General features: G+C 36.5%; 3 protein-coding genes and 1 long non-coding RNA gene across 4 annotated transcripts; 1 reads left to right on the forward strand and 3 right to left on the reverse strand.

Annotated features, from left to right (window-relative positions):
- Positions 1–1,011: 1,011 nt before the first annotated feature.
- LOC115228673 lies at positions 1,012–1,364 on the reverse strand. The gene is made up of 3 exons (XR_003883241.2): positions 1,297–1,364; positions 1,202–1,266; positions 1,012–1,170 (listed from the first exon to the last, which is right to left on the reverse strand). It is a non-coding gene; the product is annotated as an uncharacterized LOC115228673 (long non-coding RNA).
- A 7,806-nt stretch (positions 1,365–9,170) lies between these two features.
- Positions 9,171–11,453, forward strand: LOC115228679 (cytosolic Fe-S cluster assembly factor nubp1-B-like). The gene is made up of 3 exons (XM_029799210.1): positions 9,171–9,222; positions 10,516–10,713; positions 10,810–11,453. The coding sequence occupies exons 1-3, from the start codon at positions 9,171–9,173 to the stop codon at positions 11,451–11,453; spliced, it is 894 nt and encodes a 297-aa protein (XP_029655070.1).
- A 307-nt stretch (positions 11,454–11,760) lies between these two features.
- On the reverse strand, positions 11,761–12,399 carry LOC115228681. Its single transcript, XM_029799211.1, has 2 exons — positions 12,060–12,399; positions 11,761–11,942 (listed from the first exon to the last, which is right to left on the reverse strand). The coding sequence occupies exons 1-2, from the start codon at positions 12,397–12,399 to the stop codon at positions 11,761–11,763; spliced, it is 522 nt and encodes a 173-aa protein (XP_029655071.1).
- A 163-nt stretch (positions 12,400–12,562) lies between these two features.
- Positions 12,563–13,069, reverse strand: LOC115228682. Its single transcript, XM_029799212.1, has one exon. It carries the CDS (start codon positions 13,067–13,069, stop codon positions 12,563–12,565), a length of 507 nt encoding a protein of 168 aa, XP_029655072.1.
- Between the last annotated feature and the right edge of the window lie 4,508 nt (positions 13,070–17,577).

Below are 17,577 nucleotides of genomic sequence, written 5' to 3' on the forward strand. Positions count from 1 at the left end.
ATTTTCTATTGAGGCTTTCTGTAAAATTTTCAATCACAGAGGTTTCAACAAATTGATTTTCCCCACATAAAGCACGGGAAGCAATGCAATATCGATTTTTAAATTTCTCAAGCCATCCATTTGATGCTTGAAATCCTTGAATATTACAAACTTTCGCCATTTTTAGAGACATGGACTTCAAAAGATATTCATGATTGTAATCTAAATGTGTTTTTTATATGATAAAAATATTAATTTAATATTGTATGTTCACAAAAATTTGACGTTCACTATCTTTATAGTGAACACAAAAATATTAAATAAATGATATTATACATTTTTTAAACGTGGTATTCATTTTATAAAAATATATTAATGAGACTATAATATTTGTTATTGTAGATTGCATTAATATGGCCTGTTCACTATAGAGAGGGTTCACTATAGAGAGGGTTGACTGTATTTCATTATTTCGATCAAGAATAGCTCTGACAGACTTCGCTATCAAATCAGAAAAGCCGCCATTTTTAAAAACATTAAATCCAGCCTCGGTAGTACCATTTGGCACTTTAATGGAATTTATAAGACCTTCGGCATCATAATCACTGTCATCCAATAATTTTGCTGAGTTAAGCATTGTTGATGTGCATGCTCGAATTGCCAACTCGTAGGGCAAGCCTTCTGCCGAGACGGCTTTGGTTAACTCTGAAACAAACGAAAGAAACTATTTAAATGGCCAAAATTAATTACAAGACAAATTGCAGAGCCAGAAGCGGCTATGATGTGACCAATAAGACTTTCGTCAATAATTTCTACGATTCCTACTGCTTCAAAAATCCACTGATTTAAAATTTAATCAATATTCAGAAATACTTTCGAAACTTCGATCTCCCAACTGGATGCCCGTGCCTTGTTATAACAAAGTCCAGTAAATGAACAGCATATTGAAGAGCCTATATTTGGCATAACTCTAATAACGGTTTTTGTGCAATTCATTTGCTACCAATTGGTGGGATTAAGAATAACCTTTTCCATTGCTTCAATTGTTATTCCTGCTGCAGTCGAGATTACCACAGCAGTCTGGGAAATGCCGTCCAATACGTTCAGTATTTCAAATGGACGGACACAAAGAACTATCACATTGCAACTCGATTTGATTTCATTATTAGAAGCGTACGTAATACCAAGGTTCTTATTTTTATTAATTGTAACAAAATATTACAGTTGCTTTGCTACTTGTTTGAGGAGAAGATGTTGACGCCTTGAGTCTCTCGGCAGGTAATAAACCTAAATCATATTATTTGAACTTCACAAAACCGCTCCTCAAAATTCCCTTAATAATTGTTTGAGCGATTTCTCCGCAACCAATAAAGCCAACCACAATCTCCTCATATTGCATATTTAAATTAAATAGCATTTGTTTGTTTATTGGTAACTAAAATTAAATTATTATTTAAAACAATTAAATAATACACTTTAATAACCAGATTTAGTTATCTTGGGGTCTCCAATTTCTACCGATGGCATAGTGAAAGCCTTATCGTCTAAATGGGACGAAATTAAACTGCTTACTGATCGGATCCGTAGGTTTGACGTTTTTTCCATTGAAAAACTTCTTTTTTGTCCGCAAACTGACATACATTCTCCGGTCTTCCATGTGTTTCGTTGCCGCTGATTCATTATCTAGAATCGACAATTTCGGTACTTGTGCATTTCATCCTGCACGAAAATAGTTTCTAAATGAATTAATGAAAATTTTTATGAATATTAGATCGAAAATTTAAAAAATTAAACTATGCCGAATTTGTAAATTTTATTCTAATTTTTTTTTAAAAATTTGAATTTTTTACCGGCTTAGTGGTGTCAAAACAATACCGACAAAATTAAATCTGAGCTATTAACGACCACTTGTCTAAAAAGACACAGTTGTTGGTTAATATAGATGCTTATCATCATTCCCTCAGTGAAAAAATCTGTATTACAACAAAAAAGGTCAGCTGGTAGTACGAAGCGTGATATTGGGCGGACAAAATTTGACGATGGCATCTATTAGCTCATCGAAGGAGTTGTCTAAATGGCTCACTTGCCTTCTCCATAAAAATTCTATAAATGTATTAGGAGTATTTAATACCTGCAAAATATTATTATTTAAAGACCAAACACGGGCAAAGCCAGTTAATTATAGTTATTCCCGTGATCGCCGATCCAAACGAGGGAGATCCTTCTGAAAGGTTCAATCCTTCCCGCAAGATCGGCCTGAGACGACGATGTCCCAGGGTCTGAGAAGCTAAGAGTCCTTTTTCGGTAGGCATTAAGTGCCTCCTGAGCGTTGCCATATCCGGAGGAATTTCCAACTGACATGGTGGACCCCGTAACGCCACGCTAAGCCCGGAAGGTAAGAGATCCCCATTTCCAACTGTGTCGTGCCAGAAGTACTCGTTGCCTCACGGGCAGGGGAACGATAACGAGAATTTGCCCCAGGATGAAAACTGGCCTCCTTCGGAATCGAACTCACGACCGTCCAAATCCATTATCCATAGCTTAGTCTTCAGCCAACCCTGCAAAATATGCACCCATGAAGTGACGCGGGGTCCCCCTTTGTCTCTTATTGCGCCATTTTGCGCACCCCCACATTCTATATTTTCATAATTATTATCTGAACCTCTCAACATTCTGTGTATGTGCACCTGTGCTCGGATCTACAAAATTTCGTCTGCAAATTTATAAACGATTAATGGCCAACTTGTGATTAACTGTAAGGTGCACATAAGCAAGAGCATTGAGATCTGGCGTTGAATAACCTATTAGCAAGAATAAAGTAGAATTACCCTTCCATTTGTCAGTGTATATCACTGATCCCGGTGCGATATTTTCCTGTATTGCGGCGGTTAGAGTTCTTTTGGAGCGATCTGGAACCATCTTGATGAAGCAGTCTTTACTTCCACGACAGATTCCCCCAAACACCCATTGTTGAGGGAGAATCCGTCCTGCATTGTTTTTCCGTTTAGAAAACATGCATTCGTCAACTTGGACAACTTTGCCAATACCACCTAACAATCTAATGGAACACTAATACCAATCAGTGTGTTCGGACGATTTGCTAAATAATATGCGCAAACCTCTCGCAGGGAGTGAGACCAATTACCAATTGTATGGCTGCTCCATTCCAGTTGACGCCGACACCATAAAATACTGTGTCTGTCGAAACTCCACATGTACATTATTATTATTGAACCAGAAAACCACCGTCATAGCCAAAAGAAAGAAGAATTCGATCCCAGCCTCCCCCAGCAGTTCGCGCAGCCTCTCCCGATGTTCCGCCGTTGTCCCGACGCATTTTCGGTACGGACGGGGATTTTCAGGACGAACCTCTCTGTTGTTCCAGGCTTTCGGGATAATCTTTTTTTAAAGCGAATACATGATGCGAATACATGATGTAAGGTCACTTTCGTGCCTTCGAGCCACGTACCTAAAAATAAAGTACTCTCTTATACCGTTTCTAATAGAACTATATGTTCGACACCCACTTTTATGGCACACCCATGTTGTATTCTCATGCTGTTGGAGAAGGGTCATAAAATGTCTGTTTTGACATTTTTTTTCTTTGGGAAAGATTCCAACCTCTTGAAGGAAGGCAACTGACTCCATTTCAGTACGGGGAAGTTCATAGTCCTTCAGTTTTGCAAATTTTCGCATGACAACTGTATCATTCATCTTCACAAGCCGGTAAAAAATTCAAATTTTTTTACAAAAATTAGAATAAAATTTACAAATTCGGCATAGTTTAATTTTTTAAATTTTCGATCTAATATTCACATAAATTTTCATTAATTCATTTAGAGGAGTGGCGGAGCTACTCAATGGTATGTTTATGAAAAAGGAATTCCTCGGTCTTGATTCCGGATTATTAATACCGATCCAAAAGCCTAACAAGCAGGCTGGGCCTGTCGAAAATCTACGCCCTATAATCTTGCTAAACACCTTACGGAAACTTTGGGATTAGTTACACTGAACCGAATAAGAGAACAAGTGGACAACTATCTATCCCCGAGTCATAGTGGATTTAGGACAGGAAGATCCACCGCCGATGCTGTTTGGGCCCACAAGTGGTACTGCGCTATCACCCAGAGATACAAAAGTGCAACAACAGTCCTGGGAATAGACCTGTCTAGGGCCTTTGACACGGTACGCCGTGGTCTACTCCTCAAAATACTGGAACAATTCCTGGACCCTGACTCTGTCAATATGATAAGAGTACTACTATCGAACACAAAGCTCAAGGTGCGGGTCGGCACGGCGTTTTCCGTGAATTCACGTGCAACGTCGGTACCCCTCAGGGAGACGCCCTCTCGCCGTTGCTATTCGTGATCTATCTGGAGACGGCACTACGAGACCTTCGAAAATTCTATGCTGGCAATATCGTCGAAATTGTATATGCAGATGACGTCGACTTCGTGTCAGACGACAAATCGGCCTTACTTCGACTCCTTGAAGTGGCACCTGCTGAGCTGAACAGATGGTTCCTTAAAATGAACGTTGGAAAAACCGACATCGTTGAAATCATGAGGATGGAGAGCAGCTCAAGTGAAGCCTGGCGCAAAACGAACAAACTGGTTCTCTACTTGGGGACGGCCATGATATTGTCAGAAGAAAGGCTCTCGCTTGGCCACGATGAACAAGATAAGAAAGAGTGGATCGGCAAACGACGACTCTTACGTCACTTCGTCTGAGGATGTATGAAGCCTTTGTCAAACCAATCCTGACATATAATTCGGCGACCTGGGGAATGTCTAGTACTGAACAACGTGGACTCGATTCTTTTCACCGCAGGCAACTTAGATCCCTACTGGGATTGAACTGGCCTATAAGAATCAACCAGGAATCGCTATACAATAGATGCAGAACTGGCCCTCTGAGTGTGGAAATCGTCAATATGCGGTGGAGGTTATTTGGCCATATTCTACGAATGGACATGCTTGCCCAGCTAACATAGCAATGGAGGGCTACTTCCTGAAAGAGGGATCGAGCTTCCGTGGACGTCCACGTGTTACGCTGCCGGAAACACTTGACGGAGACCTGAAATGTGTGAAGAAAAGGCTAAGGAGTGGTGAGGATCTGGACGAGCTGAGGAAACTCGCTCACGACAGAGGAGGTTGGAGGAGGCTGGTTCAAAGGATTGTTTTTAATGCTGCACGAGTAAAATTATAACTAATATGATTCTACGTATGTTGCAAATAATAATAATAATAATTCATTTAGAGGCTATTTTCCTTAACATTCCATCTCAATTCGAGGATCACTAGTGACGGTTTTACCCATGCCAGCCTACCCACACGTTTCGGATGGATCGGGATCCGCTTTTGTGGGGACCTGACCCTGCTCTGCTATTTTTCTTCCACCTCAGCATACAAGAATTACTTTTGATCAGATCTATGTTTCTCTCTCGAACCTAACGAGATTTCGGAATAATCCTCTTTCTCCGTGCTTGGTACTGACTTGGCCTTGATTTCCCCGCAATTCCTTTAGTCAAAAAGGGCTGGAACTAAATCTTCTGCATAAATACTTTAAGCAAACTTTGTTCGATGTCGGACTAACTTTAGCTGGCTTCACTAAACTGCGTTTGTCATCCGCATACCGGAGGCTGGCTCGAAGCACTCCCTATCCCCAGCACTGGATTACTATTAGACAATTAATTCTTACGGATCGGTATCTGTTTACGCTTGAGCTTGGACATCTCCTGGCGCCACCCTTCCCAGTGCGGGTTCACAATTTCTTCGATTGGCTTGTACGCCTTGTCGTGTAGCTACTCAACTCAATGACGTTTTCAGGAGGGCTCTAGAGCCGCGTTACACATTCTATCTTGGTACATTTTTGACCTATTGACTTATATTTTGACGCATATTTAGGTTTCCGTTTTTGTCAAAGATACTGCTCAAAAATTTAGTACTAATAATTGAAGAGTACAAAAACATTGTTTCTTATTTGGAAAGAAATACGATTGATAAAAGTTTAACTATAATGAAGAAGTCAAGTATTCTAAATAAGACAAAATGTTTTTACAAGAAGACATTAAGCTAATAAACAATGATGGAACTAAAAAAATTCAAACATTAACGCATGCAAAGGACAAAGCCCGTCTCGGAGAACTGCCAATCTAAAAAATTTAGATGTTAAATGTCTATTTTCAATTTTGGATTCTTATATTAGTTTTTAATACGACTTTTAATCTCAAAGGTTTAGTATTGATTCCGTTTGTATTTAGTCCAAAGTTGGGAATGACCAGGGTTTGTTTTGATTATTTATCATAGATATAATTAGTTTATTTATTTAATAGAAAAATTGAATAATAATTTTAAATATATAACTCGTGGTGTTCTATCATGTTTTTATTGTGAGCATAACGAATTTTTAATAAGTAGAAATATAACTAGAGCTTTGTCATTGAGTATAGCCGGAGTAGCAATTTTTGCTGGAATCGCCTATTGCGTCTATTTTGACAGAAAAAGGAGAAGTGATCCAAACTTTAAAGAAAATCTACGTAAAAGTTTCTTAAATCTCAAATTAATTTTCGAGGGCGAGAAAAAAATATAAAAACTAGTAAAAGAGCTACTCTTGTATTCATTTGTATTTGATTATTTAAGGGTCCTGATTTCACCAGGCAAGGCAGTGTCGAGCAATTTTTTTTTGACGAAATCCAGCTCGGTGAAACTTGTTTGGAGGCAGGTCAATCAATTCAAAATCATTCTTTAGGAAACCGGGAGGATGCTCTTGATCATTTATCCAATGCACTCGCCTTTGCTCCCAGTAATGAAATTCTGTCTGTTCTCAGTCAGACTCTTCCTCCTGATTTCATTCAAGACCTAGTACGATTGATTCCATTCAAGAAATCTGTTAATTATATTTTTCTGTAAATAGATAGGAATTTGCAAAACAACAAATTCAATTTTCAATGTTTTCACGTGAGGAGCAGCAAGTCGAAAGCAATGTAATCGTAGACGAAGTCGAATAGATTTTTTGGATTAATTGTTTTCAATAAATTGTTCTTTGATTTCTTTTATTTTTGACTCTACATTGAGTTTTCAATAAGGATTTAGATTGCGCAATACCCAAATTCATATTATGCCATGTGTGATGAAATGTTTAATTACAACCTCTACGACCCATTTTAACTAGAACCAGCTCGAAATATGGGCTGCACTTTCTCGAGGATTTTAGGCCTAATAGAAGATGAGAGTGAGGTATTGTGGGCTCGCCCCTTGATCATAATATTATTATGTATTTTCGTGATTCCATGGACCATGACAAAGCTTGTGCAGCATAGGAAAAAATAAAAATAATCAGTCCAGATCATTTCCCTCTGTCTTGGGCGACGTTTTGTAATGTGTCAAGATCGTCTCTGCCCTTGAGATTTTTTCCCACCCTCCTTCGAAATAGTCCTTTATAACAGTATTTGCCGGTGACTTCAGATCCATCTTTATGGTGTGTCCGAATAGGCTCCACCTGTACAAGCGTATCCATGTTTGTGTACAGAGTCCTTTGCGCTTTAGCCAATTTTTTCGGCTACATAGTGCGCTCTTTGAAATGTGTTTTGCCGCATAATCACGTCTTGTTCATTTTTCGATAGAGATACAAGTTTCTTGACTTTTCTCTAGTGTTTGTCCAGCTTAGACATTTGTCTGAAGTTTAGTAACTTCTGTTTTCTCCAAATTTACTTTAAGGAAGCACTCTGCGAGTTTATTTTGCATCACCTCCAAAAGACTTTCCAGAGCATTCTTGTTGGAGAAAATAAAATCCACGTCATGTGCGTATGCCACTGCATTAATCTTTCCTTCATAGTTTTATTTTCGTCAATACAGCTTCCAGATATATGACAAACAGGATAAAAGCTAACGGATCTATCTTAAATGTTCCCGATTTTATCGAAAATAAACAAAATGTCACGACCTAGGCTCGTGACGTTTGAAAGAGGCTGTATTCTTTGAAGAAAATTGCCAGCACTTTTCGTATGGTATTCATAATGATTACTGGCCTAGGTTCTCCACTTTTCCTTTAGCTTTGTTCTGTTTTTGGACAGAACCAGTATCCCTCGTCTCAGGGGCAGATGGTCGTTTGTTTTAAACATTCCGTTGAAGAGATCCCCAATGCATACATTTAGGTTTTCACTTCCATACCTAAGTAGTTCTGGCCCTAGCCAACATGGTCCTTGACTTTTATTGTTTTTGAGCTTAGCAGTTCTTTGAACTTCTACAGAAGTTATTTTCAACTCCAATTTTTTGGAATGACCACTAAATGTTCCAATTCCGTTGCTTTCTTATTTAAACAGTTACTTAAGTAGACGGCAAATTAATTATGCTGCTTCTGCAGAAACTGCGATTTATTTTTATTTTATTTAACCGCCAAGAACACGGTAAAAATCAAACAAAAGTCACGTGATCCCGATGCACTCGACCAGGGACCTCATCTTCGCTCGCTGATCTTTCCACGAGCCCACACAAGATCGCACCGGGCGGCAGGCCGTTTTTACTGACGGATCGAGGTTCAGCTTGATAAGGTCTTCCAGAAAAGCTGGATCGCGGCGTTCGTTATCGTGTGACCAACGATTGGTTAATCTGTGGGCCTTTTGTTGGGCCTCCTCGATTCGCCTCCTGTTGGACCACGATAACCGCGGACCCCATGATCCGCAGGTGTAGGCAATTGATGGTTCGAAGTATTGGCGGTAGATATTTGCCAGTACCGGATGTGACCCGTTTTCCATAAGCCGGATAGAGTTCTAAGGACGTTCAATTTTTTTCGCATTTGCGAAGGAGGTCGTCAGCGTGCGGGGAGAAGCAGAGGTGCATGTCGAGGGTTACCCCTAGGACCGTCTGACTCCTGTAGAAGGGTAAGGACAGATTGTTCAGCTTTAAGTCGACTGAAGTTCTTCCCAATCTTTTGTCAGAAGTGAAAAGGGACGTGGCAAACTTCCCCGCGTTTACCAAGAGCCGGTTGTCGTCAGCCATAGGTTTAGTTAGCTTGGAGCCTTTCAGAGGCCTTCTGAATATCCCGGTCCCGTGAGGCTAATACGATTTCGTCCGCGTATGAAAGGACAATGTCATTATTGTCACGGGAGGGCGGGAGATCTTTCAGGAAAAGGTTGAAAAGGGCCGGGGTTAAGGGGGATTCCTGGGGTAAGCCGTTGGGTAGGAGACGAGATGTGGACTTCAGACCTCCGAGGCACACCCTTTCTCTTCGTCTACTTAGGAAGTTGGTGATCCATAGCTTGAGTCTCGTAGGAAATTCAGATTGGAATATCTTCCTTGATAGAAGCTATCTCGAGACGGAGTCGAAGGCTTTATGAATGTCAACGGAGCAAAGCACGGTCTTTTGGTGCCTCGGTTAGCTTGCAAAACCGATAATGCGATTATTATTATTAAAACCAAGATCACCGTCCAAAACATAGAACTAATTAATCAGGTGATCCCGGCTTCTCTGAGGAGGGTCCTCATCTTTGCCCGGTGCCTCTCCCTAGTCCCGACACAATTTCTATGAGGGCGTGGTGGTAGAGTTTTAGGGCATTAGGCCCATGGTTCCGTCCCAAGATTTATTTAAATAAGGCGATTGATAGATGTTCATTTGGTCCTTGTAGTGCTTTCCAAAATCTTTCTTGAGTTTTTTCAATTTTTCACGGTTCGTTTCACTGACAAACCCACTCCACGCCCCACAAGCATAAGTAATGGAGGGTTCGATGTATTGCCGGTAGATTGATTGGCGTGTGGGGAAGCTGATTCATTGTTTGCATTTTCGGAGGAACACTTTTAAGATGTTCAGTTTTTTCATGAAGCTAGTTGTAACATTTTCAACTTGTTGGGAGAAACACGTATGACTATCGTAAGTCACGCCGAGGATTTTCTGGGATTTTTTCAAGAGGATTTCCGTGTTGTTTAGATATAAGTTCACCACCATTTTCCCAAGCTTCCTTGCTGAAGTCAGAAGCGTAGTGACTGATTTTTCAGGACTCGTTGATAGTCAATTTATCGAAAGCCAATTTTCGAGATTGTGGAGGTAGTTCTGCAGTTTGAACTTGCCGTGTTAACTTCACGGTTCCGAGTAGCAATCACAATATCGTCAGCGTGTGATAGTACGATCGAGTCTTTGTCGTTTGGTAGTGGGAGGTCCGATAAGAATAAGTTAAAGAGAGCTGGCAAAAGAGCCTTGAGGGACTCTGTTTGGAAAATATCTTGACATCGATCTTGCATTGTTTTGTTGGATCGTGCCTTTTCGGCCGCTGAGGAAGTTAGCTAGCCACTTTTTCAACTTTAAGTGAATTTCACTAAGGTATATTTTCCTGGGAACGGGGTCAAAAGCCTTATGGATATACACTGAGCACATAACCGTAATGAAGCTTCAATTTAGTCAGTTAATTAATTAGTTTATATAATAAATAAATTACGCGATTATATTTTAATAACGTAATTTAATAAATATAAAATTTAATTCAATTTACTCTCTCTGTTTTTATGTCACATGGTAAATTAGCATTTCTACTTTTAATATAAGAATGTCCAGGAATTGATAGCAAAGCTGCAGGAAAGGCAGATGCCTGTTCCAATTGTCCAAATCGGAACAATTGCCTCTCGCGCGATAACGAATCCGTTAATAAAGTTATCGAGTCTTCAATTGATGAAATAAAATCTCGCCTGGGATTAGTTAAACATAAAATAATAGTACTTTCCGGAAAGGGTGGAGTGGGAAAGAGTACTGTTTCAGTTCTTTTGTCCGATTATTTATCATCTATTCGCCCAGATAGAAAAGTATTAAATTCATATAGTTTTGATTAGTATGGACTGGTAGATGCGGATATTTGCGGACCTTCTCTTCCACGTATGATGGGGGTAGAAAACGCGTTTCTTCATAAAAATATCAACGGTTGGAGTCCAGTGGTGGAATATTTACTATTCAAATTTAAGATAGTGAAGGAGAACTTATGTTTAATCTCTTCATCTTTTATTGCTGATGACGAGGATAAGGCATTTATTTGGTATGGAGATAAAAAAACAGGCATTTTACTAATTAATATAAAAGGACTAATTGTTCAATTTTTACGTGATGTTGATTGGCCAAGAGAATTGGATTATATGATAATTGATACTCCGCCGGGCACATCTGATGAACACTTGTCCTTAATTCGATATCTTGGCGATGTCGATGGTGTTGTCATTGTGACCACTCCACAAGAATTGTCTCTTGTTGATGTTAAAAAACAAATTAATTTTTGTCGGAAGATTGGATTGAATATTATAGGATTGGTTGAAAACATGTCTTCATTTTGTTGTACTCACTGTCTGGTTAATTATTGCTTATTGTTATTAAAGAAATGTTCTAATATTTTTCCTCAAGATTCTTGTGGTGGGGAAACGATGGCCAAGGAAATGGAAATAAAATATTTGGGTAGTATTCCCCTGGATGCTAATATTGGTGATTCATTAAGTTTTTAATTTTTAGCTAGAAGCTGCGACGAAGGAATTTCCTATTTTGAAGAACATGAGGGGACGTCCACTCAGAGAACGTTAATTGATATTTTTGAATGTATATGTGTTTTGGGGTTATTTTTAGTGATTATTTCTTATTGTGAAGAAAATTAATAAATACTAAATTCACTTATTTTTTTTATAATTTCTAATCTTAAAATAATTCAAATCAGAAACTAAGCAGATCTCACTCCAGCTCGCTGATATCCACTCTCCTTCTCTTGGAAGAAGAGCCTACTTCCAGCTGCCTCTTACTCCCCATTATCACATCTGATTAAACCATTGCATCTCCTTTAGCATTCATTGGGTCGTCTTCATCTTTGCATGCCATCTCCATATACCGGTTGGAAGCAGAAGCGTATTCTTCACCGGATACCTTCATTCCGTGCTTGTGTTCTATTATCATACTCTCGAGCGTTCTTTTCAGTACAACGGATTGGATGTATGTCCTCGTTCCTGCTTGAATAGATAGTTTCTTCATATAATTTTTGAAGCATTTCGAGACAACTCCATCCCATGTCATAACCACAGGAATTATTTTTACTTGACAGCTATACAGAAGCGAAAGCTTACTTGCCAATAGGTCATACTTGTGACACTTTTCAACCTCCACTTGCTTGAGGCGATCCTGTAAAGTAATACCCACTTCAATTAGATTTATTTCGTTTCTGACTTTGTCGTGGACAAAGATATCTGGCTTGTTATATTCTACTTTTGTTTCGGTGAGGATTGTTGTATCAACCCTGATTTCAACTTTTCCCGTCGACAGTGTTGACTGAACAGAATGTCCCTTCAATCGTCTTGCTTTTTTGAGTCCATACATTCGGCACAAGTTAAGGTGAATACACTTCACAACTTCGTTGTGTCTCCGGAGATAATCACTGTTGAGCATTTTACCACACTGAGTAGCCATGTGGTCAACAGTTTTCTTGCTTTTCTTACAATGATTGCATAATGAGTCAGCGGATGCAAAGAACAAGTTTCGATCTTGCAAAATACAATACAATGGTTCGCTTCATGGTCCATTATTTCCATTAGATAGCCATTCTGAGGATGCAGGTAAATCAACATTAGGTTCATCCATGCATTTGAAAAGCACAGAATGTAGTTAGTGCTTTAGAACTAATTTTCTTTTGTAAATATTGTATCTGACTGGACTTTAGAGACTCCATAGTAATACTTTTCTTATCAATAATTGCATATTTGGAGGATAGAAATCCTGCGATCATAGCCAAATGCCATTTGTTCATTTTAATTACACGCAGAATCCCCGCCCTCCGTAAGCATATAGTTGACATATTTTCTAGACTCGTAAGGAACTGGAAGAGCATTAGTTCACTTTTGAAAGTAACTGATGAAAGCCCTCTTCCAAGAGCCTTCCGGTTTAAATACAGTCTCTCTTTATTTGCAGGTTTGAGATGTAATCTAAGCGACGTAAGCAATTGCCGTATTTGTCTGTCAATATCATCAAATTCAGAAGGTTCAATATTGATTAGCCCAATATAATAATTATATAATGACAATGCATATTCATTTATAGCACGAAACAGATTCACAGAGTTGAGTTTTGTTTTCGATAGCATAGTTATCCTCTTCTTAACATTCTCAAAGATAGATTCCATAACTCTATTCTTAAGAACATTGCTTCCACCATCTTCAAGTACACCCAAATATGATATCCATTGATTCCGTCAATAGTCTTACAACATGATAATGATTCCAAATTAGACGCTGATTTTTCTGAATTCATCTCCAAACCAACAATTTTAAAAAATCCGTTAACAGCTTCCATCATTTTGAGTAAAGTGTCTTGTTTGAGAGCAAATATTTTTAGATCGTCAATAAATAGCAAATGATTAGTAGTCAAGTTTTGGAAACACGGAATTAAGGATCCTGCTTAGAGGATCCAATACAATAACAAATAGTAAAGGAGACAATGAGTCTCCCCGTAAAATTCCTCGGTTTAACTTCACTGATCCAATTCTTCTACCTTCCATATGCAGCTTTACTGCCCACTTCTTAACTACGCTCTTCACAAAGTTTACGATCCAAAGCGGGATTCCAGAACAATCCAAAACGTGAAACAAAAAATCATGATCAACTGAGTCATATGCTTTCTTCACATCGACCCAAGCAGAATAAAAGCCATTCCTGTACTCCTTGTTCAAACATTGGTTAATGAGAGCTTGCTCCTTGGAGCCTTGACAATACTTCTTCGTTTCAAGTTGGTTGTCTGAAATTAGGCCAAATGCCTCGACAAAATCAGCCAGTTTTACATTAATACATTTGGTGACAGGTTTATACAATGTCGGTATACACGTTATAGGACGTAAGTCCTTCGGGGTCTCACAATCATCTTTTTTAGGAATCAAATATGTTATTCCAGTGTAAAACCAACTTTCAGGCATGTACTCTCCATTAATTATTCGGGTTATCTCGTGACGCAGAAATCCATGTAATGACTCCATCTTCTTAATGAAAAAGTTATATATCCCATCACACCCACTAAATTCACTTATAATTTCTTTTTATATTCAAGAAATAATTTCATAATCTATAAAAGTTGTTTTAGCGATTAAAAATACGTGGGAAAATACTTTCAAAGTACCAAATTAATTGAAAATAGTACGATATTATTTTAAGCTCTGTCTTTTGGGCAAAATGTTTATAATTTTATATTTACTAAATCTCTTTAACATATGTAATAAAACAAATTCCCAAATTACTATAATTATTATAAAAATCTAGAAATTACTTAAACCTTTTTCTTATTTTTTACAGTTGTGAAGTAATGTCAATTCACTTAAAACTAGGTCATTGTTATTTTTTTGATTTAGTTATTTTTCACAAATTTTTATTAAATAAATAAAACTTCATATAAGTTCTTATCTTGTCTTAATTTTGACGTTACATTATTAATCTATCGATAGGACTCGACGTATATATTATAATCCTGTAAAAATGTATCCGATTTTTTTGAATTTTGTTTCATAACCATTTAATTATCTTGATGACTATGGGAAAATTATAAAAGAGCTTTTCACCATAGAAATTTAAAGGCTTTATTTTTATTAGTCTTATTTATAATTTTGATAAACAATTTTTAATTTTTGTATTAAAAAAATATCCATGACAATTTAATTTCTATCTACATATAGTTTAATAAAGCATGGAAGAAATGGAAATAGCCGCAGAACATTTGCTAGCTACCAATAATCAGTACCAACAGTACTATGAACAACTGAAAGAACAACATTTAAAGTAAATTGATGAGCTTTTATTTTTGAGACTTCGTGATGACTATGTTCACCTCGAAAAAGAATATTTTCAACTTCTTGAGGAGTCAAAATTAGTGAAAGACAAGTACGTAATGATGCTTAATATGGCCCACGCGGATAACGAACATTTCAGGCTGGAATGCAGCAAGGCACAAAAAATGGCATTTTATTTTTCGTAACTTCAAACAGGCACTGACACCTGAACAAATAGAGACAATACGATTAGACACAAGAGAAGAATTACGTGAAAATTTTCAAAGAAAAATTGATTCAATAAATGAAGAAAATAAAGATTTGTGTCAAAAATTATTTCTAAATGAACAAAAACATTTAGTAACTGAAAGTGAGCTTCAGAGCAAATTGCAGCAAAAATGCAATCTAATAGAAACATTAGAACAAAATAATAAAAAGATGGCATGCTTTTTATATCTTAAATATCTTACATAGGAGGAAGAACATATGCTCATTGTGAAGCGTCTTTCATCAAAATCGAATATCGAATCTTTGGAAAACGACATTATTAAGGCAAACCAAGAGAATAGCCAATTAATGGCTTTAACAAAAGACTTGCGTTGTCAATTAAGCGTTATCAATTCTCAATTTAACGAACAAGCGTTAAAGCATACCAAAACATTTAATAAATTTAAAAATTCTCAGATTGAATTAAAAAATAAAAACAATGATCTTTCTGTATCTAACAATTTAAAATAATTTTAGAAACATCTAGAATCAATTCTGGAACAAAATAAAGGTCTTACAAATAAACTTGAAGAACGTGAGAAACGTTGGTCCCAGAGAGAAGACGAATTTAAAAGTCTAAAAGATGAAATTAGAAAATTGCAAACAGACATGGAAGAAATTAATTCACTGGCAGTTTTAGAAGTAAAGAATATACAAGAAGAAAAGAGAACAAGTATTGAGGCGGAAGAATATAAAAATAAAAAACTTCAAATCGCTCTAGAAGGTAAAGTGAGCTCTAAATAAATGCAGAACTCAGACATAAGCTTGAAATTTCAAATCGAAGTAGAACACAACTTGAAAAAAAATTAATACATAAAAACAAACAAATCGCCAAAGAATTAGAGTTATTGCAGCGAAAATCTGCTAAAAGCGAGGCGATTCACAATATAGTTCGGTAAAATTATTCTGAGAGAAATATAAGAATTAATGCAGAAAATAAATGCAACGAATTAAAAGCAAAACTAGACGAGGAAACCGATAAGCATGAGAAAATATGCGAAAGTTTACGGATAAAGTATGAAGACAGTACTTCTACAAAAAATGACGAATTAACGTAAATAATATTTCATTTTTTATAAATTAGTGCAAAATTAAATGAAGCTCGTTTCATGTTGAAAAAATTAGAAGAAAATAAATTTCTTAGTGAAAATTCAAAAGAGGAATTGTTGGAAATTAAAGAATCCTTTAAAGAAGTTTTGGAAAATAATAAGCAGCTCATTACTACTAATAATAAATTAAAAAATTATATCAAAGCGGTAAAACAGAATGTAAAGTAAAATTATTTTATTTATTTTTATAAGTTTCGAAGAGCGAGCCAATTTATCAAGAAGCATTGAAAGAAAAACAAAAAAAGTTTAATTATTTTAACAATAAAAAATTAGAAAAATAAGGTCTACGCACATGACTTAAATATCGACAAGGCCGCGTAATATTAATAAAAATAAGTTTATTATATAGAAAGGATGTTTTTGAAATAATTAACGATAAATTGGAAAATACCAATCGAATCAAAAATAGACGAAGGAATGACGACAATGAGACGATTACTCAGTTGAAAAAGCGAATAGCAGATTTTGAAGAAAGACTTTATCATCAACAAATGTTTTTACAAAATCTTAATTTATTGAGCTAATAACAAAATATTTTAAAATGATTTTTTCCATATTTGGTTATTTTAAAGTAGGAAGGAAGTACTTTATTAAATCAGTATAGCGACATATTAATAAATGGCAAACTGGATTACAATCAACAGCATAACCTCACTGGTCGTAACAATTTGTATTTTATTAATATAATTTATAATCTTTAGTAACAGTAATTTTGGGTTATGTTCCACAAATCATGAATATTCATAAGAATGAACATCAACTTAAACAATTCCTACAAAATAAAATTCTACATAATCCGTGCAAATTAATTTTGATGAAGATAGGGCAAAGAGAATTTCAGTTGATTTATGAAGGAATATCTGAAAATGGCTGGATATACTACAAATCTATTTATTCAAATCAAGCTTTTTTTGTTTCCGTATCTGGAGAACGGATAGGAAATGATGGAGAAGGTGTTTATATTATGATCAACGACCTTGATTTCAGTGGAGCGCGTTTAGTACTAAATAATTATCGAGGATTTATTAATCACGAGTTGAGTGATCTTTATGACATGAAGTGTATGATAGTTTAACAATTGATTTTTTATTGATAACCAAAATTTTTATGTTGTACCTGGCATTTTAAAACAATTCTTGGCAAAATTTGAATTATTTGTTTAATACTAAAAATTATTTTTACCTTTTGAAAATTGACTTTTAACGCAAAATTTTAATTTTTGCCGGACATAATTAATTGGATTTTTGTGGTTGTTGATTTGTTCTCGTATAAATGAACCGTAATTCAAAAATTTATTTATCGGATTGTACAAAGGCGATGATAATTGGACATTATTCTTCGAAAAAACAACTAAAGAGATATCTAAAATTCTGGAAATTCCAAGATCGACTGTGGGTTTTGTGACGAGAAAATTTTCCAAAGACGGAATCACAATGCGAAAAACTGGATCAGGACGTCCCCGAA

Source organism: Octopus sinensis, unplaced genomic scaffold (genome assembly GCF_006345805.1).
Source record: "Octopus sinensis unplaced genomic scaffold, ASM634580v1 Contig10934, whole genome shotgun sequence".
In the NCBI taxonomy this organism is placed as follows: Eukaryota; Metazoa; Mollusca; class Cephalopoda; order Octopoda; family Octopodidae; genus Octopus; species Octopus sinensis.